Below are 24170 nucleotides of genomic sequence, written 5' to 3'. Positions count from 1 at the left end.
AATATATCATATTTAAAAAAATATGATAGCTGAAATTTTCGCTATCCATAAAAAATCTCATGAGAAAAATGAAAATAAGGGATAAGCACCATGAAATAATGATTTAAAATAATTAGGCAAAAGAATCTCCCATAATAATGAGCATATAAAATTATTTATCTATATGTATTTTATTTTTATTTATTTTATTATTATTTTATTTTATTTTATTTTATTTTTTATTTTTTTTTTCCCGTAGGCACTTATATATTTAGTAAATAATAATTTGTGAAAAATATTAAGGGAAAATTGTTTGATAAGATATATCATTCTTTTTAATAATTATACGTATATTCTTCATACGTATAATATAATTATATTTTTTATATATCATTTTATTGTTTATTTATTTATTCATTTGTTTTTTTCCATCAAATATGTAAAACGTGATGGTCATATTTTAATTGTTTGACATATATATTAAAAGAACAAGAAAAAAAATGAAACATAATATATATATATTATATATGTATATATAATTATTTATCCGTGAGGAATAAAAAAAAATATTATATATATATATATTATAATATATATGTAAAATTCATGGGGAAAAAAAAAAAAAAAAATATAATAATATAATAATAAAATATTAATAATATATATATATAACAATTTCCTTTATGTAATACCCCATATAATATTGTATATTTTTTTCTTCTTTTAATTATATTGTTCAATTATTATCAAAATGATTTTTTAATTTTTTGAAAAACTACAATTCGAACTTTTATGTGTTCAAGACAAGTATATAATGTCATATGTATATTTATTAGATAATAAAAAATATATAAATAAATAATTATAAATATATATATATATATATATATATATACATATAATTGTCTTTTACAACACATTTGTAAGTGTATATTTAAGTTTTTATTTTTTAATTTTTCATTTATCTATATAAATATGGTCATGTCATGAAATAATTATATATCACATATATATATATATATATATATATATAATATAACATAACATATATTTTCATATAATTTAGAAAAAAAATGAACACATTTGGAAGCAATTTTAAAGAAGAGAGAGAAAAAAGAAGGAACAAAAAATATTATACAAACAAAAACAACGATTTTAATAATTTAGGAAAAAATAATAAAGTAAATATTAAGAATATTAAAACCTTGTATAATATTTTTTCTTATGTTGAAAAAGAAAATACACAAGAAAATGATAATATTTTATTCGATAAATATCAAGTTAATTCACATATAAACGAATCCTCAAATATAAAACAAACAAAAATTTGTAACAAATCAAAATGTAATTATGATCAAAGTTATGCTGATAGCTATGATTTTTATCATACAGATAATATTAAAAAAAATAATAAAAATCAAAATGTAAATATGAAAGAAAATTATTCACTGCATACTTTAAATAAACATCATATACATATACATGATAACAAAAATAATGAGGAATATAATATTCTTAATATACATTTACAAAACGAAGAAATAGAAAAAAAAAAAAAAAATTACACAACCCACTGTAACATAAAGGACAACTTATTCAATCTTGAAAATAAAAATATACACAATAAAATTCAAGAGGAAAAATTTCATAATCTTATAGATATTCAAAACACAGACGACAACAAAGAATTTATATACAAAAAGAAGAGTAATAATAATAATAATAATAATAATAATAGTAATGAAAGCAAAATAAATAATCCAGAGGATGTTTCTGTTCAAACACATGCACATAAAAAACAAAAAGAATCATCTTTTATTAATGGAACAAACGAAAATTTGATAAACTGGTCAAATGAAACCAATAATATAAAAAGTCCAAATAACATAAATCACGTTTATAACATTTATGATATTAATAATGTTGACAATATAAGTAATAATAATAATTTAAATAATTCATTAGATATTTTATTAAATCTTGATTTTAATTATAACGAACAAAATAAACATATCAATAAATATAACGATTATATAAATAATAACACAACAAATGAAAACGATACATATTCAATATTCTCATCTTTAGAAAAAAAAAATGAACAAATGGAAAAAATAAATCATGATATTTTTTCATGCAATATGTTACAAAATGAAAACAATATAATCCAAAAAAATGTTATTGATCATCATGATCTTCATAATAGTTCTAATTATATTAAAATAAATGATAATAATATTCATACAGTTCCTTATAATAATATTAATTTAATAAATGAAGATATATTTTTTACTAAAAATGGAACAGAAATAAAAAATATGTCCATTAATGAAAATCATTCTATACAGAAAAATGAAAATAATAATTCTACAAATCATTCTAATAATATTAATTTATGTACTCATAAAGATATTCTTCATAAACATACCACGCAAAATGAAGTCTACAAAAATGAAATGTATGATTTTCTCAATTTACAAATGAATGAAGAAAATATATCCCATAATAATACATACACATATGAACATAATCAAAATTTAAACATAGAAAGATTTCAAGACAATACCTTCATTTCTTATGAAAAAGAAAAAGAAAAAGAAAAAGAAATAATATTAACAGATAAGAAATCCTTTGAAAATAAATCAAACCAAATAAATTCAGATATTCTTCATTTTAATTTAAAAGATTGGGAAGATATTTATAATGGTAAAAAGGATCCAAAAGGGGAATATATTTTGGATGTGAAAATGGCTAGTCAAAATGTAAAAATGGCTAGTCAAAATGTAAAAATGGATAATCAAAATGTGAAAATGGCTAGTCAAAATGTGAAAATGTCTAGTCAAAATGTGAAAATGTCTAGTCAAAATGTGAAAATGTCTAGTCAAAATGTGAAAATGTCTAGTCAAAATGTGAAAATGTCTAGTCAAAATGTGAAAATGTCTAGTCAAAATGTGAAAATGTCTAGTCAAAATGTGAAAATGTCTAGTCAAAATGTGAAAATGTCTAGTCAAAATGTGAAAATGTCTAGTCAAAATGTGAAAATGTCTAGTCAAAATGTGAAAATGTCTAGTCAAAATGTGAAAATGTCTAGTCAAAATGTGAAAATGTCTAGTCAAAATGTGAAAATGTCTAGTCAAAATATTCAAATGAATAGTCATAATGTGCATACTTTTAGTGACCATGTACAAATGGACAAACACAGCATCGCTATAATTAATGACAACATTGATTTAATTAATGATAATGTTGGTACATCTTGTGACAACGTTCAATTTCCTATTGAAAAAAACGATAGAGTAAAGGATAAATTTTACGAAAACTGTGATGAATTATTTTATGAGAATATTCAGAATGTTGATCAAAATATATATAGGAAAGATTTTTTTTTTTTCAATGATTATAATAATGACCATGAAATTTATTGCGAAAATTTCTCTCGAAGTATATATGAAAAGAGTTTACGTAATGAAAAAGAGGAGAAAATAAAAAATGATAAATTAATAGAATTAAGTGATGATATCTATTCATTAAAAGAAAGTTATGAAGGGAGTGAAGGTGTTGTTATACATAAAAATAAAATTAAAAGTGATGATGATACGTTTTCATTGGGTATGAATGAAAACAATTGTTATATTATTTCAAAAAGTAATAATATGGAAGAGGTGGAGGCAAAAACAGATTTGTCTTATGATATGAAAGAGTATTTTATATTTGAAAAAAATGAAAATTTTTATGGTGAAAAAATATATGTACCATATGATATACAAAATAATATTTCATCTGATTGTGCAAACATATCTTCAGAAAAAAATATAATGCCCCAAGAAAATATAAACGTCATATGTGATAAGAGTAATAATATATTTATGAATGGTCAATATAATAATCATATGATACATAAAAAGGATGATGATATTGGGATACATTGTATGAACTATTTTATTGAGAAAAAAAAACAGCCACAAATAATAAATGACAATGAGAATAATTCTTTTTTTGAAATAATTGAAGAAATAGAAAATATTAGTAAAGATATTATAGGAAATAATATTAATGATGAAAATAATTATTTGGAATTTTCTAAGGATATTATAAATGAAATTAAAGAGGATGATATGAAAAAGTGCAATGTGCATGATCATTTTAAAGATCTTGAAAATGAACAGGTTGGAAATATACAAATGAATAGTAATACGATAGTAAATAATAATATTATAAATAATAATATTATAAATAATAATATTATAAATAATAATATTATAACAAGTGATACTCTGGATACTAAAAAGGATACTCTAGATATGTACAATAAAAATAAAAATTTGGATGATCAAACTAATAATCAAATGGATAATCAAAAGGATGATCAAACTAATAATCAAATGGATAATCAAAATGATGATCAAACTAATAATCAAAAGAATAACCAAATAAATAACCAAACGAATAATCAAATGGATGAACAGATGGAGCATGTGAACCGTCCAAAGGACAATAGTCAAAATATGCACACCCAAATTTGTAAAGAAACAAATGAAAGTCATTATACCTTATTAAATTATTTCGAAATAGAAAATAAAAAAAGAAAAATCCAAAAGGAAAACCAAAAGGATCCATTTAATTTGTCTATTCGTTATGATACTTATAATGAATATGATTTAAAATGTTATGATGATATTTACAATATTTTAATGAAAAAAAATTATTTAGATATCTTTCCTATTTTTGAAGAAAATAAAAAAAACAACTTTCATCATATGAACATCAAAGATTTCCAAATATTTTTAAGAAAAGAAAAAAATATAATGAAAAGTGGTTTTAATGAAATGTATGATTATAATGATTATATACATTTTTTCATTGAAGATATTTTTCATATGAATATCAAAGACTTTTTCTTTTTTAACATATATATAGATAACATGAATAAGTGCATTACAAAAAAGAATATTTTAATTAATAATATTAGCAATTCACATAATTTCATTAACGATTTTTATCAAAAACATGAGAAGATACTTACATTAGATATCTTTTATAAAAATATAAGCTATTCACTTTACTTTCTTATTTTTATAAATTTATTAACACAACTATGGGAAAAATTATCATTCGATATAAAAAAAATGAACGCTAATAAATTATTAAAATCCTTAATTAAATATGTAAACAAGAAAAAAATAGTTCACGTGCTAAAATGTACTTACTTATATCTTTATAACATATATGAACAATTAAACAAAACATCTATTGATGAAAAGAAAAAAAAAAAAATTATTAAAATTATTAAAAAAAGTAAAAGTTTTAAATCAATTAAAAAAAATATATACAAAATTAATAACTCCTGTTTTCATTTGTTACTATTTTTCTTGCCACTTTCTGTTCCTCCATTTAAGAGTAAGATTAATATTTATGAACACCTTTTAACCTATTTTCTTAAAAATATTAATAAAATGATTTTCAAATATATAAAGGATGATAAAAAAGGTTCTTTTTTTACTAAGTTTGAAATGCAAGAATTCAAGAAGGGTAACCATCGTCGTCACAATAATAATGAAAAGAAAAATTATGCTGACGACACAAAAAAGGGAATTGAAGAAAATAATAAACACGTTCAAAATAATATTTATTATAATGCTAAAAATATGGAAAATTATGTTGGAAATGAAAATATTTGTACACATCAAGACAAGGACCAGAATATATGTACAGGTCAGGTAAATGTAAAAAAAATATGTACAGGTCAGGTAAATGTAAAAAACATATGTACAGATCAAGAAGATGATAATTTAATTATGGAGAAAGAAAATATAAGTAATTTTTCTTGTTTTCTTATTTCAAATGGCGATCCTTTAGAAAATGTAGAACGTTTAAGTATAGATAATAATGGAGAATATGAAAGTTCATTAACAAATGAGGAGGAAATAAAATGTATAGAAGAAAAGACAGATTCGTTTTTTATAAAAAATAGTATTGAAAAAGAATTGGATAGAAATATGAAATATATAGTTGATAATGTTATACAAAATAGTAGGAAGAACATATGTTTATTAAAAATAAAAAGTTTAGAAGAATTATTTCTGTATTGTTTTGAAATTAATAAAAATGATTATATGTGTATAAATAATTTAACGAATGCGATAAGGTATATAAAAGTTACAGATAAAATAGAAAAAATGGAGAAATCATTTGAATCCTATATAAAAAGAAATATCAATTTTTATAATATATTTTTTAAAGTTATAATTCCTCTTTTGAATAGAATAACAAATATTTTTGAAAATTTGGAAACCTTATTTACGTTATATATAAATTATAATATTAACAAGAAAAAAAAAAAATTATTTTATTTTTACGACCCATGGTTATATGGTTATGATTCATTTTTATCGTTTATACAATTGGACGATAAAAAAAATGTGAATGAAAATAATAAGGATTTATTTTATAAAAAAAAAAAAAATTATATAAATGAAGGAAAAGAATATAATAATAAAGATGAAAGTGGACAAAATTCGGAAAATGATTTATATCTATATGATATGGTTATAGAAAATATAGATGACTTTTTAACATACTTTCGAGGCCTTGATAAAATTTTTATTTCAAAAAATATATTTGATACTCTTGATAATATATATAGTATAAAAAATACTAGTCATTTACTTTCTATTATTAAGAATAACAAAGCAAAAATAAAAATAAGAACCAAAAATAAAGAAAAAATAAACCAAGGATTGAATAAATTAAATATGAGAATATATTATTCACATATCTTAAATCTGTGTAACAATGAAAGTTATATAAAAATAAATACTAGAGCACTAAAATATTTATTCTTTAATTTGTATTTTAATTAATTTATATGTTTTTGTAAAAATGTATTTTTTGTTTATTTTTTTGATCTTACATAAAAAAAATATATTTAAATAAATAAATAAATAAATAAATAAATAAATATATATATATATATATATATATATATATATATATATATATGTATGTATTTATTCATTTGGACATATTATATGTATGCGTGTGCATTTTTTTTTTCAACAATATTTAGTATAATTTGAAATGTGTCAATATGTCATTCCTTTAACGTTTCCTATTCCTTATGATTTAAAAAAAAAAAAAATTGAGAAAAAAAACAAAGCTTATTATTAATATAAATATAAATAAATAAATATATACATAAATATATATACATATATATATATATAACATTTTTATATTTATGTTCTTGTAGTAAACGTTGTAATTACACGGTTTCAGGAATTTCCCTAAATATTCTTATATTATAAAAAAAAGGACAATCATCTATATATTTAATTTTTTCTTTTTAACAATGATGTGAAATGTAGTAGGATATATATTTGAAATTTTTCTTTTTTTTTTCTTTTTTTTTTATTCATCCAATTATTTTCCATTGTAAAATTATAAAAAAATATAACATATAATAAATTGTATATGTTAAGAGATTAATATTATATATATATATATATATATATATATATATAATTATATAATTTCATTCTTGTTTGTTTACTTATTTATTTATTTATTTATTATATTTTATCATAATTTAAGATGAAAGGTTTAAAGGTCTTCATGAGGAGCTTTGTTTATTTTGTTCTTGTATGTAATTTAATTAATAATGTAATAATATGTCATAAAATCAACTATGAAAACATTGAAGAAAACCCCCAAATTAATGATCAAAATATTATGGAAATATTAAATTCGAGCGTCTTAAATAATAATATGAAAAAAGAGAAAGAGAAAAATATTTTATATGATATTTCTTATTATATTGAATATTTAAAAATAATAAATTCATTAGATAATAAATATAATGACAAGTTCCATAAAGCCATACTAAATATAGATACAACAAAAAAAAAGAAAGAAAAAAAAAATATAGACCTTATATACTACTCAGGAAAAAAATATAACAATAATATAAAGGATATTAAAAAACAACTTCATAAAAGCTTCTATGTTTAAAATGTAACAGACATATTAAAAAATAATACATAAATATAAATAAATAAATAAATATATATATATATATATATATATATATATATATATGTGAATGTATCTATAACAATTTTGATTAATTTCATAGTATATATTAACTTCATTATACAACAAAATGGAGTATAACATTTTATGTATTTCATTTTTTTTTTTTTTCTCTTTTTTTTTGGTAAATGTTCAACTTGTTTAATATATATATATATAATTTATTATATGTTTAATATATATTTAAATTTTTTTTTTTTTTTTTTTTTTTTTTTTTTTTTTAATATCAAAAGAATAATATATTATGATGATAATCATATATATTACAAAATATATTTAACATTATAATTAAAATAGAAAATAAAGACAATAAAAATAAATAATTTTGTCCTTATTTTTGTTTTATCAATAATTAAAAAGTTAGTATAACAAATTATATCCCACGTGGTCTAGTGGCTAGGATATTCGGCTCTCACCCGAAAGGCCCGGGTTCAATTCCCGGCGTGGGAAAAATAAAAAAATAATTATATTTTATTATTTATAAAATTAAAAAACATAAAAAAGAATAAAGGAAAAAATATTTTTCATTTAAATAAAAAGAGGAAAATAAATAAATAAATAAAAATAAAAAAAAATATAATTTTTTTTTTTAATTTAAATATGGTGAATTTTTTGTTATCATGTATATATAAAAAAAAAAAAAAAAATATATATCTATATTAATTTATAATAAATAATATATATAAATTAATATATATATTATTATATATATATATAATATATAATATACATATTATTATATATAAATAATGATAATAATAAATTAAAATATAAAAAGAAATCTTTTTATTTATTTATTATTTTTTTATATGGACAGACGGGGAATTGAACCCCGGACCTCTTGAATGCAAATCAAGCGTGATACCACTACACCACCTGCCCTTAATATGGTATATATTTTTCAAATGTATTATTAACATTATTTCAAATTATATATATTATCAAAATATTATATATATATATATATATATATTTATGGAAGTAAACTATTTAATCATTAGTCATTATATTAAATCGTATAATATAAAAATAAATAAATAAATAAATAAATAAAAATAAATTCGCTTTATATTATTTATTTATAAAATAATTTAACACATTAATAAAAAAAAAAATATATATTAAATACATATATATTTATATATATATATATAACATCTTAATACATATCATAGAAGATATATTTTTGATAAATATTTTATATATATGATATGCGATCCATATTTTATAAAAATGTAAGAGCAAAATATTATTGAGGATATATACAAAAAAAAAAAAAAAATAAAATAATTTGAAAATATTTGTGGATAATTAAAAAATATAAAACCATATGATTATAATTAATATTAGATGTGATTTATGATAGGTATATTATATTATACACAAGAAAATATATTAATAATTAAAATATATATATATATATATATATATATTTATTTATTTATTTATTTATTATATTATTTTTTTTTTTTTTTCGTGTGGTATAATTCTCTTTTGCTTTTATGAAAGGATAAGTCACCACAAAAAGCATTTAAATGTTATGTGCTTCTAAAATAAAACATGATGAGAAATCATATAGAAATATATTTTCGTACATTTTTCAAAAAATAAAAAGAAAAAGGAAACAAAACAATTATGTATTTACAAAAAATATAATAAATGATGTTTTATGTATTCGTGATAGTATCAAAAAAGATGAGATAGAAGAAGAAGAAAAAAAAAAAAAAATTATTGAAGAAAAGGAAGGAACTTTTTTAATTAATTTTGTAAATGAAAAGAATAAAATAATTTATGATAATATAAACGATCTAAATAAATATTGTATAGACAAATTTAAAAAATACAAATGTGATGTCTATATATCTACGTCATCTAATAGAGAATATGTACCATATTATATATATGATTTTTTTATAAACTATCCATTATTAAAATGGTACATTACAAATAAAACTACACACAAAATCAGTGATAATTATATGAATAGTAATCGTTGTATTAGTAGTAATTATCATATGTGTAGAAAAAAAAAAAAAAAATATAATAATTTTAGGGAATGTAAAAGGGTTTATTATATACAAAAAAATATAAAAAGATATTCAATGAATAATTTGTTTGATAATAAAAATAATATTTGTAAATATTTGATTTTAAATAAAAAAAGACTAGAAGCTAATAATTTATTTAATTTAATAAAATATTATAATGTTCATAAAAAAGAATTGTTCTTATCGTCTTTAGAACATAAAAAACTTGATAACATAAATTTCGATAGTTATATTAAGTTAAGTCTTATAAAAAATTTCAATGTTAAATATTTAACAACCGTTCAATATGTTACCTTTCCATTATTTTTAAAAAACTATGATTTATTAATATCTTCATTTAAGAGCTCAGGGAAAACATTAGCTTATATGAATTGTCTTGTACATAAAATAATAATACAAATAAATAATTTAAGAAAAAAAACAAATATAAAGGATAATTATGTTTTAGGTTTAATAATATGTCCAAATGTTATATTAGTCGAACAGTCCTATGGAATTTTAAAAAAATTAATTATGTATCATCCATATAATATTATTTGTTATTATATGCATGGGAAGAAATATATAAATATACAAGATGAAATAAAGAATTTAAAAAAAAAAAGACCACATATTATTATAACTACACCAGGATATTTAATGAATTTTATAAAATATTTCAAAAATTTTTCACAAATCTTCTTTTTATGTGATACATTAATAATTGATGAAGCGCATTTTCTTGTAGATAATAATTATATGAAAAATATATTAATAATAAAAAATATATTACCAAAATCTCATCAAACTATATTATTAACATGTATTGTTAATAATTTTCTTAAGAATTTAGCATATAGATTTTTAAGATTGCATTATATACATATAAATTTAATAAATAATTGTATATATGATCATGAACAATTATTAGATCCTTCTATAAATCAACAATACCAAGAAACAAATAAAAATATTATTAAAAATATTCAGCATATTACAAATAATATAAACCATATGAATAAAAGTAAATATCAACTAATCGTTCAAAATGGTTTTAAAAGACTTATAAATTTTAATCTTCAGCTATATAACGAATTAAATAACAAACATATATATCCACCTAATAATATACTTTTTTATGATAATATAGGTAAGTTGTGGTATCCTAAAGAAGCAAATATATTTTTTCAAAACGTACAGAGTCAATATAATTTAGACAATGATAATATTACCCTTGAAGAAAAAAAAAAAAATAAAAATAAAATAATAATAAAAAAAAATAAAATAATAATAAAAAAAAATAATATAATAATAAAAAAAAATAACAATAATAATAATAATAATAATAATAATAATGTGGACATAAATGACGATACACAAATATATGATTCATCAAAAGAATCTAATTATATCTTACCATTTTCAAAAAAAGAAATGAAAATCAAAAAATTAAAATTATCCAATAGTGATTATAATAGATATCATTGTTCTCATCATAATAAAAATGATAACAAATATATACCTACACATGTACTCTTGAAACAAGAATATTTAATATATGAATCTAACAAATTATCATTAATTTTATTCAATATTTTACATAACGAATTAATAACAAATAATAATATAAATATTGTAATATTTATGCCTACCGTAAAAATCTTACAATTCTTTTATGTTATATATAAACATTATATTTTTAAAGGATATATTTTCTTATTATATTTAAAATTAAAAAAAATCAAATGGAAACACCCACAAGACATTAAATCATATCTTGCAAATCATTCTACCTATTATGATAAAGATACGGTAAATTTTACTGTCTCTTCAAATCCTTACATAATAACAAATGATAGCACAATTTATCAAAATTTTAATGTTATTCATTCTTATGACCACAGCGTAAATACAAATCACATCATCAAAAATGATGAGTTCACTATTAAACGAAATGGTGAGTTCACGATTAAACGAAATGGTGAAGTCACTATTAAACGAAATGGTGAAGTCACGATTAAAAAAAATGATGATGTCACGATTAAACAAAATGATGATGTCACGATTAAACAAAATGATGATGTCACGATTAAACAAAATGATGATGTCACGATTAAACAAAATGATGATGTCACGATTAAACAAAATGATGAGGTCACGATTAAACAAAATGATAATTTTACAAATGAACACATGTGTAATTATCTTTTAAATTATATACAACAATGTACAGACGAATATGAAGAATTAAAAGATGTTTCTATTTTATCATTACATAGTAAAATGAGCCTAGATAAAAAAAGATACACTTTAAATTGTTTTAACGGTACCAACCTAGATAACGAAGATGATGAAAAAAAAAAAAAAAAAAAAAAAAAAAAAATCTTATTTGCCACATCATTATTACATCAAGGAATAGAATTAAATAAAGTTAATCTTGTAATACATTTAGGAATGTGTAAAAATGTTGATGAATATATTTTAAGAACTAACATAGTTACAACAAAATATACCAGGGGTAGGAGTTTATTATTATTAAATGAATTAGAGGCACACTATTTATATATACTGTATAAAAATAATATTCCTATTACTCCTATAAATAAAAATTATATTAATCTTGTTTATAAAAATAATCTATTATTACAACATTTGTTAAATTATAAATATGATATGGGAACACATGAAATGGAAAATATAAACACAGATATAAAACACAAATGTGACAAAAAAATGAATGACACTAATAAAAATATTGATGATCAGAAAAATATATATCATGAAAATAATTGTTCTATTCAAATACAAACCTTTAATAATTATTATTATAAAAAAGATGAAAACAATTTCTTTCAATATAATTACCACAATGAAAAAGATTATAAAAATATTTTTTTTACATTTAATATAAAACATATAGAATGGCATAAATATAAGCACTTATTATCATCATGTGAATTAATGTATAGATCTTTTCTTGGATTCTATTGTGAAAAAAATGAATTCTTAAAATATGAAAAATGGCAAGTTCCTAGTCTAATTAAAAATATTATTTATTCGTTTGGATATTTGGAAAATTTCTATATAACAAAATGTATGGCTGCTAGACTACAAATTATTAATGCACCAGATACCTTCATAAAATTTAATGCAACTTCAAAGAGTGTACTCATTTCATCCTTACCAACGTATAAAAGTTATAAATCAAAAACAAACGAATTTAAATTAAAAAAGTGTGCAAATCAAAACTCAACAAATATTAACACACCAAATATAAACAATTATAATAAACATAATACTAATTATGATTATCTAAAGGATGATGATCCTTTAAATGATTTTAATTTATTGAAACCAAATGATGAAAACCAAAATATGCAAACACATCCTTTATATTTTACATTCCACAAATATGTATCTTAATATCTTTACCTTGTCTTATGTTTTTTAAGTGTACATATTATACGTATTATTTGAACAAAAAAAAAAAAAAAAAAAAAAATATATATATATATTATTGTATTTGTATTTGTATTTATATTTATATTTATATTTTTTTTTTTTTTTTTTTTTTTTTTCATTTATATTTAATTTGATTACATACAAAACTACACATCCAATTAAAAAAATATATTTTTTCTATTCTCTTTTATATAAATATATTCTCACATTTTAGAATAAATCAATTCAAAGTAAAACAAAATATATTGAATTTTACCTGTCCAAGTCAGCATATTACATATTAGGTTTTGCCTGTCATGGTCAGAATAAAAATAATATTCATTCTGACATGTCAGGAAAAAAAAAAATAAATAATATTCACACATAAAAAAAATGGAGTTATATATATATATATATATATATAAAATTATTGTTAAATATAAAGTACACTAATAAAATAAAAAGACAAACAAAAAAAAAGTTTTAGAGATAGTTCAAGGAATTATGAAAAAAAATATAATATGATATGATATTATATAATATGATAATATATGATATAATATAATATAATTAATTATCCGTTTATGCTATAAAATTATGTTATTATTTCTTTTGAGGGCATTAATTATAAATCTAGTTATACATAATATTTCTCTCTTACTCTTACAAGCATAAATAATAACATTACCGGATCCAAATAAAAGTACTGTCCTAATGGTACTTTTTTTATTTTCTTTTTGATTATTCAGAGTATCTGTTTTAATACATTTATGTAAGGTGTCTTGCTCCATTAATTTACTTAAGAAATTTTGATCAATTCTTATATATATAATATTATTTATTTCAATTAAAATATTTTTAAATTCTGAATACATAGAGATTCTTGCTATATCAAAATATCTTAGTTGAATTTTAAATACACATACAAACTGTTTAATGTTTAAAGAATTCATATCAAAAATAATATCATCTCTTATAATATACTTCCATTTTTGATATTTATCAATTTTATAAATATCCTTTTTGCTTAATAATTGTTTTTTTTCATCTTCAAAATAAAAAAAACCATTATCAAATATATGATCTTTATTATTATTATTATAAGATGTCATTTTTTTTTCCGAATAGTCATTATCATTAATTTTAACAAACGATTTAGAGGAAATATTATTTTCATTATTATTACTTATAATATTTTCTTTTTTCTTTATATCTTTATTATTATTTGAATCATTATAGTTTAAATCATATGTTAAAAAATTCATATCATCATCTAAATTATTTATATTAAAATGAATATCTTCATCGTTTTTTATAATATTGCATTCATTCTTTATATCATCATAATAATTATCATCCACTAATTTTTCTTCCTTGTTCTTATCTTTTGATATAACCTTTTCATATAATTCGTCATCTCCATAAAAATCATAATTTTCAAACGTCGCATTTAATTTTTTAATCATGTGTTCACAACTATTAATAGTATTATTAATGTCCGTTTCGTTTGTTACACAAATATTTTTGTTCAAATCGTCAACATTATTTCCACTATCGTCAGACATAATATCGTCACTTTTTTCTAATCCCTCCATGATATTTAACTCTTCTGGTTGTTTCTCTGTACATGCATCGCTCATATTATCTTCACTAAAATCGTCCAAAAATTTTTCATAATTCACAAATGCGTTTTCTATATTTTTATCTACATCTATATCTATATCTATATCTGATTGATCACTACATATCAATTCGTCTTTATTTTGGTTGTTTAAGTTTGTGTTTTTATTAATATGAACTGTTTGTTCATAAAATTTTTCGTCCTGTTCATAAAATTTTTCGTCCTGTTCATAATTTTTTTCGTCCTGTTCATAATTTTTTTCATCCTGTTCATAATTTTTTTCATCCTGTTCATAATTTTTTTCATCCTGTTCATAATTTTTTCCATCCTGTTCATAATTTTTTCCATCCTGTTCATAATTATTTCCATCCTGTTCATAATTTTTTCCATCCTGTTCATAATATTTTTCGTCCTGTCGATAATTATTTTCAAACATTTCATAACCATTATTATCACTACATAAAGAACTAAAATCCGCTTTGCTACCAATGGACATATAGTCATGCTCTTGATATTTATCATAGTTTAACATTTCTTTCTTGTCATCTTTTTGTTGTTTTAAATATGTCCAAAATGTTTTATATTTTAATTTTTTCACCACTTTTATTAAAATTAATAAAATTTTCCGTAGTGTAGCCGATCCGTGTAGATGAATTGATCCATTTTTATGAATAAAACAAACAACATAAGGGTTTTGAAAAAAAATTTTCACTACATTTTTTCTAATTTTATAATTATGAAAATAAATATAAAAAGAGTTAACAGTTTTATCTTCTTTATATAATGAATCATCTAAGTTTGTATTAAAAGAATTATTATCATACAAAATTTCTGTGTTTTTAAAAGACCGTGCAATTAATATTAAATCATGAATAGAGAATGTACATTTTAAATTCATACATAACCATATACTTTTAACATATATATTAAGATGTAGAATATTATCATATATTAAATTATTATTAACTTTTAATAATTTTTTTAATTTCTCTTGACCTTTTTTATTCATACATTTTATCATATCACAATGTATAATATTGTTAGTAAAATTTTCGTCACAAAATGGAAAATGTTTATGCCCTTCAAGAGGAGAACGATGAATTTCTTTTACCTTAATTTCTTCATTATCCATCATAGAGAAAATGAATAAATATATAAATATAAATATATAAATATATATACATATATATGTGTATATATTTATAAATGTATATATTTACATAATATTTTTATGTTTCATACTTTACTTTCGGAATATTTTGTAGTTTATTAATCTAGGTATTATATGTATATATTCAAATATTAAAAAGTACAAAAAAAAAACAAAAAACAAAAAAAAAAATAAAATATAATAAAATAAAATAAAATAAAATAAAAAAAATGTGTATTATATGTATATTTTTAAGCATTACAACATATATCTTTTTTTAATATTATATTATCATTAAATGAATACATATATATATATATATATATATATATATATATATATATATATATATCCATCTTAATAAATATAATTACCCAAGGCTTATAATAATTTTACAAGGGCACTAATAATAGCAACGTGTTAATATATATATATATATATATATATGAGATAATTTTCATTTTATATTTACATAAATAAATAAATAATAATATAATCAATAAATATTATATATATATATTTATTTATTTATATATTTATTTATTTTATTTTGTTTGTATATTAAAAAAAAAAAAAAAAAAAATATGTATAAATTAGAAAGGTCATTATTTACCTATAATAACTTATAATATATATATATATATATATATTTTTTTTTGTTAATGAAGAATAAAATGATAATATAGAGTTATAAATGTATTTATTATGTATATTTTTATATATTTTATCATTTCTATGTTTTACCATATGTATAAAAAGAAAACAAAATGTGTCGAAGAGATGGCAATTTTTCATACCACATATAAATAAGGAAGGATTATATAACATTATGGATAAGAAAATTATAAGGGTGAATAAAAATAAAAGGTTCCATAGAAATGTTGTGTGTAGTAATCGTTTATCAGAATTTATAGATAGAGATATTAATATAAATAATAAGATGAAGAATATAAAGGAATTAAAAAAAAAACATATTGATAATAATATTTTGATAAAAGCAGATATATTTAGTAATATCATTGAGAAAAAAAATAATAGCAATTTATTTTTTAAAAAATTTTGTTCTTTTATAAATATGGAATATGATGAAACAACAAAAGATTTGGAAGAGTTAAAAATAAATAAACGTTTGAAAAATAACAATAATGATAATAATAATAATAATAATAATAATATGTATGATAATAAAAGTAACAATATACATAATAATAATAATAATAATAGTGATAATTTGATTAAATGTATTAAAAAGAATCAAGATGTTTTACAACTTGTGGAAGGCTACTGGTTATTAACATTAAAAAATAAATATATGTTTTCTTTTTTAAAAAAAAAAAAAAAAATAATTTTTAGTGTAAGCTCAGGGGTAGATTCTTTGTGTCTACTTTATTCATTCATATTTGTAATTTATAAAATATTAATAAGTATGATATATAAAAATAAAAGTTATTTTGGTTTTATGAATAAAATAAATAGTGTATATTCATTTACCCATGAAGATATTATAGATATTATTAAAGAATATAGATATGAAAATAATGTTTCATTTTTTTTATCAATTTTAAGTAAAATAATTGTTATATATTGTCATCATAACACAAGAAAAGAATGCACAAGCGAAATGTATTTTCTTAAAAATATTTGTAAAAAATTTGGTATTCATTTTAAATCCAAAAAATTAACAGAAAAGAGTATACAAAAATTAAACGTCATCAATTTAAAAACAAAAAAAAAAAATTATGAAAGTAACGTAAACAAGAAAATAAATATAAATATGATGAAGAATAAAAAAAACTTCTTATTATTAGCACGAACATGGAGAAGAAATATTTATGTTCATCTATCTAATGATATATTAAAAAGGGACATGAATAATAACATATATCATAATAATAAAATGAAAGATTCCCATAATAATAATAATAATAATGATAATAATAATACAAGTATGAAGGATCCCTTAAACATGTTAGATGCTTATACATATGAAAAATATATATATGATATAAATAATTATATTAAAATAACAAATAAAAAATGTATTACAAATGTATTAATAAAGAAAGAAAGCTTTTCAAAGGAATACTCCAATGATTCTATTATGAGAAAGAAGAAAAAGGAAGGTTTACTATTCAACAACATAATGAATTTACAAAATAATAATATTAAAATTATTAATAATACTTGTAGTAATAATATATATAATATGAAATATACCAATGTATTTTTAAATAAATATTGTATTTTAAAAAAAAAAATAAAATCGATTGTATTTCTAGGACACCATCAAAATGATAATAATGAAACTGTTTTACTACAATTTTTTAGAGGTGTTTTTCTTAAAAATTTAAGAGGAATAAAATTTCTAACATATTATAAAAATTGTTTATTATATAGACCTTTTATTAAATTAAATAAACTTCATTTGTATAGATACATGCAACTAATAAATAAAACCTGGAACTTTGATTCTTCTAATAATAATATGTCTATATCTAGAAATTTTATTAGAAACGTTGTTATACCCAATATCACACACATGCTAAAAGATAAAAGTTATAAAAATAGGGAGAATCACAACATAGATAAAGAAATAAACGAAAAGAATGATAAGCATATGTTAGATGATAATGTTTGTGTTGATTACCATGATGAAACCCCCCTTCATAACAAGAAAGAAATGAACAAATATGATCATGTAGAAATATCTAAAAATAATATTGTAAATAAAAATAACGAATTAAAAAATCAACATGTGTATGTAAACACATCTTTAGATAGAAGATTAAAAAATGTATTAAGGCAAACAACTAATTTAGAAAATTACTTAAACTATTATGACAATATGTTCTTTACATATTTAAAAAAGAAATATTACAAAAGATGTATGAGCACAACGAAAAAGATAACACATGAAGAAGAGACATACACGAATGTACATGATACACATAATGGAAATATTAAAAATAAAAGGAATATTACAAAAATACATAAATCTTATAATACATATAAAAATTCAGATATCAATTTAATTAATAGGAATGTTCATTTGAAAAAAAATATTAAATGTTACAATTATCAAGATGCTCATAATATTTTTATGAATGAATATTTTAAAATGCAAAATAATTTATATAATATTTTTTTCCCTAGATATAATATGGAAACCTTAATAAAAATAAATAAAAAATTATATGAGAAAAATATTTATTTAAAAATTTTTAATTTTTTTGAACTTTTATTATTACCCTCTAAACTAATTAGACTAGAAATATTATATAATATTATAAGAAAATATGTAAAGGTGAATATTAAATATGCAAAGATCGAAAGGATATATGAACAGATGATAGCATATATAAATGAATATATAAAAAGGGATAAAACGAAATATGGTACAACTCAGTCTTTTCATCAGTCACATATCTTTAATGATGATGATACTATGTTCGATAATAAAATGAGGGTTCAAAATAAAAGTAAAAAGGAAAATAAAATATTAAATGTAAAAATAAAGGATTTGTTTGGGGATACAAAAATAGAGGAAGTTAATTTTGTTGTTATTAACATAACGAAAAGTAAGAGCATTCTTCTTCAGAATAATTTATTTAGAATAATAGAAAGGGATATGATTGAAGATATAACAAAAGGGAGAAAAAGACTTCACATGGACGATAATAAAAGGGACGATAATAAAAGGGACGATAATAAAAGGGACGATAATAAAAGGGACGATAATAAAAGGGACGATAATAAAAGGGACGATAATAAAAGGGACGATAATAAAAGGGACGATAATAAAAGGGACGATAATAAAAGGGACGATAATAAAAGGGACGATAATAAAAGGGACGATAATAAAAGGGATGATAAAAAAGATACACATATACAACATGATAAGGATATAACCTCGCAGACATTTTTTCCACATAATAAAATTACAATTGCAAATGAGAAATGTATAAAAAATGATGAATATATAGACAATTCATTAGTGTGCTTTAAAGAAAAAAGTGCTAACATTTTTGTACATAATAACATTTCAACAGAAGTATCTAGATTAAAAAAATATGATATTACAAAAAAGAATGATAAAAAGAATATTTTTCTTCTCATAAAAAAGAGGAAAAAAAAAAAAAAAGAAAAATTTCATATACACATTCGTTATATAAAAAAAAATGATTATGTTTATTTAGAAAAAAAAAAAATTAGTGTTAACAAATTTTTAACACTTCATAAGATACCATATATATATCAAACAGCTTTACCAGTTATTGAAATAATTAATTTTAACAACAATCATATTTTATTTTTTTATCTTTTTCCTGAAGTAAAAAGTCCTTATTTCACCTTACGAGAAAAAACATTTCCACAAAAATATATGAACACGCATTTTGTTTATAGCATTAAATTTAAGGGAATAAGAGACTAAATCAAGAAAAAAGAAAGAAGAAAGAAAGAAAGAAAGAAGGAAAGAAAGAAAGAAAGAAAGAAAGAAAAAAAAAAAAAAAAAAAAAAAAAAAAAAGAGAAACATGAGGAAGAAATTAATAATGTGGAGATGTTATAATATTATAAATAAAATGATGGTTCAAGTTTAATTTATTTATTTATATATATATTTATTTATTTTATTTTTTTGTTAATATAATTCATTTGTAATTTTTTTTTATTTGTAATATTTTTTATTTTTTATTTCTTATATATATATATATATATATATATATATATATATATAATACATATAATATATGTATATATTTTTATCCACACAATTAACTTTACAATTAATAAAATTTTTTAGTATTTTTCATTTTTTCTTATCATGCCGTGTTAGAAATGAATATAATATGAATGCTCACATACATTTAATCATATTATATGTTGTGCTTTTAATTATTTACAATTTTTTCTTTTCAATTTTATTCATATAATTTTTTTCGCATTTATATTAATCCGCTCATATATTATCATATATAGTATTTTATAGAACGATAAAAAATAAAATAAAATAATAAAGCAATATAAATATAATTATACATATTATATATATATATATAGTGGTTATATAATAAAACATTCTTTTAAATTTATTGCTTTGTGAATATGCCGAATATCACCATAAATTTGATAAAAAAAAGGAAATAAGAAAAAGTACACATAAGTATATAACATAAAAAATATAAATTATCTGAAATATTTTGAATTTTACTTAATATATATATATATATATATATATATATTTATATATAAAATAAATATTATTTTCCCATGATGTATAGTACTACTAATGATAAATCAGAGAATGAAGATTTGAATGATGTGATCGAAATAAATATTAACAACATTGCAAACAAGCTAGCCAACATTTTATATATTACTAATGTTGGGATGAAAGAAAATTGTGAATTAAAGAATAATTTACACTTTTCCAAGTTTTTAAATGATATGAGATCTTATTGTGTTAATTTAATTCAGTCGATTAATAATTTGAACAGTAATTTTTATAATTTAACATGTTTACCTGTACATTCCATTCCACGGAATCCTTATACGAATATTTTAGATATCAATGTTATTACAAATAATATAAGTGTAGATGATAATGCTGATAAAATAAAAGAAAAACAAACATTATTACAATCATTTCACAATAAATATGATAAAAATAAAACCACTTTTCATCAATCTATTAAACATATCGAAACTTTTAATGACCAACTTTTTTCAGCCTTAAATAATTTAGATCATATCAAAATGTCCATAAAATATCAAGACCAAGAATCATCTACTTATGGAAATGTTGTTTCTGAGAGATTGAAAAATAAACAAAAAGATCATGAACATTTAGAGTTATATATCGCTAGAGTACATTATGGTTTATTCTAAATTTTTTTTTTTTTAATTATATAATTTTTAACAAAAGTGAAGATTATAAAAAGTATAGTTTTTTATTTGTTTTTTTTTTTTTTTTTTTTTTTTTGTCTATTAAAACAATAAAAAATATTATCACATATAAATATAAATAAATAAATATATATATATATATTAACGAATTATTTTATACTATATATACGTAATATATATATATATATATAATAATATATATACATATTATGTAAGTAAAAAAAAAAAAAAAAAAAAAAAAAGGGAATAACTAATATAAAACATTTTTCTTTTTTCTTTCTTCTTTTTTTTTTTTTTACAGTATTTTAACTGTAATTAATGAAAAAAAAAAAAAAAAAAAATTCAAACATATACAAAATAAGAATCTGTATATTTATACATGTATAATTTTATGCACGTATTTAATTTTTATTTTATTTTATTTTTTATTTTATATATATATATATATATATATATATATATATATATATGTACACTTTGTCCTAATATGTGTAAATATATACCAACTAGCCAAAAAAAAAAAAGAAAAAAAAAAATTTTTTTTTTTTTTTTTTTTCTTTTTCTTTTATTATTTTCCCTTCAATTATTCACATTACGATTGTAATTATTGAAATGATTAAAATTGCTATTATGATTATACATCATATTGGTATTATTATTCATCATTTTAGGGGGATAATTTGAATTCATTTTCATATTATCCGCTTCAGCATTTGTTGAATATATATAATTCCTATACAACATAGGATTAACCAACATGTCATTTTGCACACTATTATTATTAGCTATTTCATTTTGGCTATTTACCTGACCGTTCAGGTAATTACTATTATTATTGGTAACGGTAGCTGTGGTTGTTGTATCATCATCATATATAAAGCTGGGATTATAATTATTATTGTTTGTCATTTTATGATCCATATTATATAATATATCTTTAAGAACACTATTTTTATTAGAGCAGAAATCATCATTATGTATATTATTACTTATGGTTTCATTATCATATAATATTTCTTCATCGATTTTATTATCTTCAACATAAGAAACATTATTATACAAATTGTTTATATTATTTGATGCTTTTAATAAGCCATTATTATTTTCTACAATAAATGAATTAGTATTTATTTTCCCACTGAAGTCGAAATTATTATTATTATTGTTAATATTATTGTTAATATTATTGTTATTATTATTATTATTATTATTATTATTATTATTGTTATTAATTTTATTAAGTACTACATGATTGTTATTAAGTCCAGAAGGGTTGGCATTAACAATATTATGGTTATTCAGGTTACCATTATTATTAATGTTTATATTTGCACTACTACTAATGTTACTATTATTATTATTATTATTAATATTATTATTATTATTGTTAATATTAATAATATTATTATTACTATTACTATTAATATTGTTATTGGGTGGATTAAAGGAACCGTCCGTTTTATTTATATAATTTATTTTACTATAATAATTATTACTACTACCATTATTACTATTATTATCATTCAGTAATATCATGCTGTTCAAGTTTTCCTTTTTATCTTTCATTGGTTGACTTATCTCAGAATTATTACTATAGTTATCATTTGTATAACCTTTTATGTGGTTTAAATTACTTGTGTGATGATTCATATGATTATTATGATGACTCAAATTATTAGTCAGATGATTTAAATAATTATTATTAATATGATTTATACTATTACTGTTATTATTATTCATACTGTTCATATTGTTCACATTGTTCACATTATTCATATTGTTCACATTGTTCATATTGTTCATATTGTTCATATTGTTCATATTGTTCATATTGTTCATATTGTTCATATTATTCATATTATTCAAATTTTTCATATTATTCATATTATTCATATTTTTCATATTATTCATATTTTTCATACTATTAATGTTAGCATTAAATCCTACGTTAAGATGATT

The 24170-nt window shown here is 19.1% G+C and overlaps 7 protein-coding genes and 2 non-coding genes across 9 annotated transcripts in view; 6 read left to right on the top strand and 3 right to left on the bottom strand.

Annotated features, from left to right (window-relative positions):
• Positions 1-1052: 1052 nt before the first annotated feature.
• PF3D7_0411800 (conserved Plasmodium protein, unknown function) lies at positions 1053-6839 on the top strand (the record flags this gene model as incomplete). The annotated part of the gene is made up of 1 exon (XM_001351393.1): positions 1053-6839. One exon carries the CDS (start codon positions 1053-1055, stop codon positions 6837-6839), a length of 5787 nt encoding a protein of 1928 aa, XP_001351429.1.
• A 730-nt stretch (positions 6840-7569) lies between these two features.
• On the top strand, positions 7570-7986 carry PF3D7_0411700 (conserved Plasmodium protein, unknown function; the record flags this gene model as incomplete). The annotated part of the gene is made up of 1 exon (XM_001351392.1): positions 7570-7986. One exon carries the CDS (start codon positions 7570-7572, stop codon positions 7984-7986), a length of 417 nt encoding a protein of 138 aa, XP_001351428.1.
• Positions 7987-8445: 459 nt separating this feature from the next.
• PF3D7_0411600 lies at positions 8446-8517 on the top strand. The gene has a single exon. It is a non-coding gene; the product is annotated as a tRNA-Glu (tRNA).
• A 360-nt stretch (positions 8518-8877) lies between these two features.
• On the bottom strand, positions 8878-8949 carry PF3D7_0411500. The gene has a single exon. It is a non-coding gene; the product is annotated as a tRNA-Ala (tRNA).
• Positions 8950-9602: 653 nt separating this feature from the next.
• On the top strand, positions 9603-13517 carry PF3D7_0411400 (DEAD box ATP-dependent RNA helicase, putative; the record flags this gene model as incomplete). The annotated part of the gene is made up of 1 exon (XM_001351391.1): positions 9603-13517. The coding sequence occupies one exon, from the start codon at positions 9603-9605 to the stop codon at positions 13515-13517; it is 3915 nt and encodes a 1304-aa protein (XP_001351427.1).
• A 605-nt stretch (positions 13518-14122) lies between these two features.
• Positions 14123-16291, bottom strand: PF3D7_0411300 (conserved Plasmodium protein, unknown function; the record flags this gene model as incomplete). The annotated part of the gene is made up of 1 exon (XM_001351390.1): positions 14123-16291. The coding sequence occupies one exon, from the start codon at positions 16289-16291 to the stop codon at positions 14123-14125; it is 2169 nt and encodes a 722-aa protein (XP_001351426.1).
• Positions 16292-17000: 709 nt separating this feature from the next.
• On the top strand, positions 17001-20738 carry PF3D7_0411200 (PP-loop family protein, putative; the record flags this gene model as incomplete). The annotated part of the gene is made up of 1 exon (XM_001351389.1): positions 17001-20738. One exon carries the CDS (start codon positions 17001-17003, stop codon positions 20736-20738), a length of 3738 nt encoding a protein of 1245 aa, XP_001351425.1.
• Positions 20739-21575: 837 nt separating this feature from the next.
• Positions 21576-22193, top strand: PF3D7_0411100 (mediator of RNA polymerase II transcription subunit 8, putative; the record flags this gene model as incomplete). The annotated part of the gene is made up of 1 exon (XM_001351388.1): positions 21576-22193. The coding sequence occupies one exon, from the start codon at positions 21576-21578 to the stop codon at positions 22191-22193; it is 618 nt and encodes a 205-aa protein (XP_001351424.1).
• A 597-nt stretch (positions 22194-22790) lies between these two features.
• Positions 22791-24170, bottom strand: part of PF3D7_0411000 (conserved Plasmodium protein, unknown function) — a gene marked incomplete at both ends in the record, with an annotated part of 4713 nt that continues 3333 nt past the window's right edge. Inside the window, one exon of the mRNA XM_001351387.1 lies at positions 22791-24170. This exon is cut by the window's right edge and continues 3333 nt beyond it. Coding sequence (XP_001351423.1) covers positions 22791-24170 — 1380 coding nt within the window.

Source organism: Plasmodium falciparum (assembly GCF_000002765.6).
Source record: "Plasmodium falciparum 3D7 genome assembly, chromosome: 4".
NCBI classification, from domain to species: Eukaryota; Apicomplexa; class Aconoidasida; order Haemosporida; family Plasmodiidae; genus Plasmodium; species Plasmodium falciparum.
This window is presented reverse-complemented; position numbering and strand designations above follow the sequence as displayed.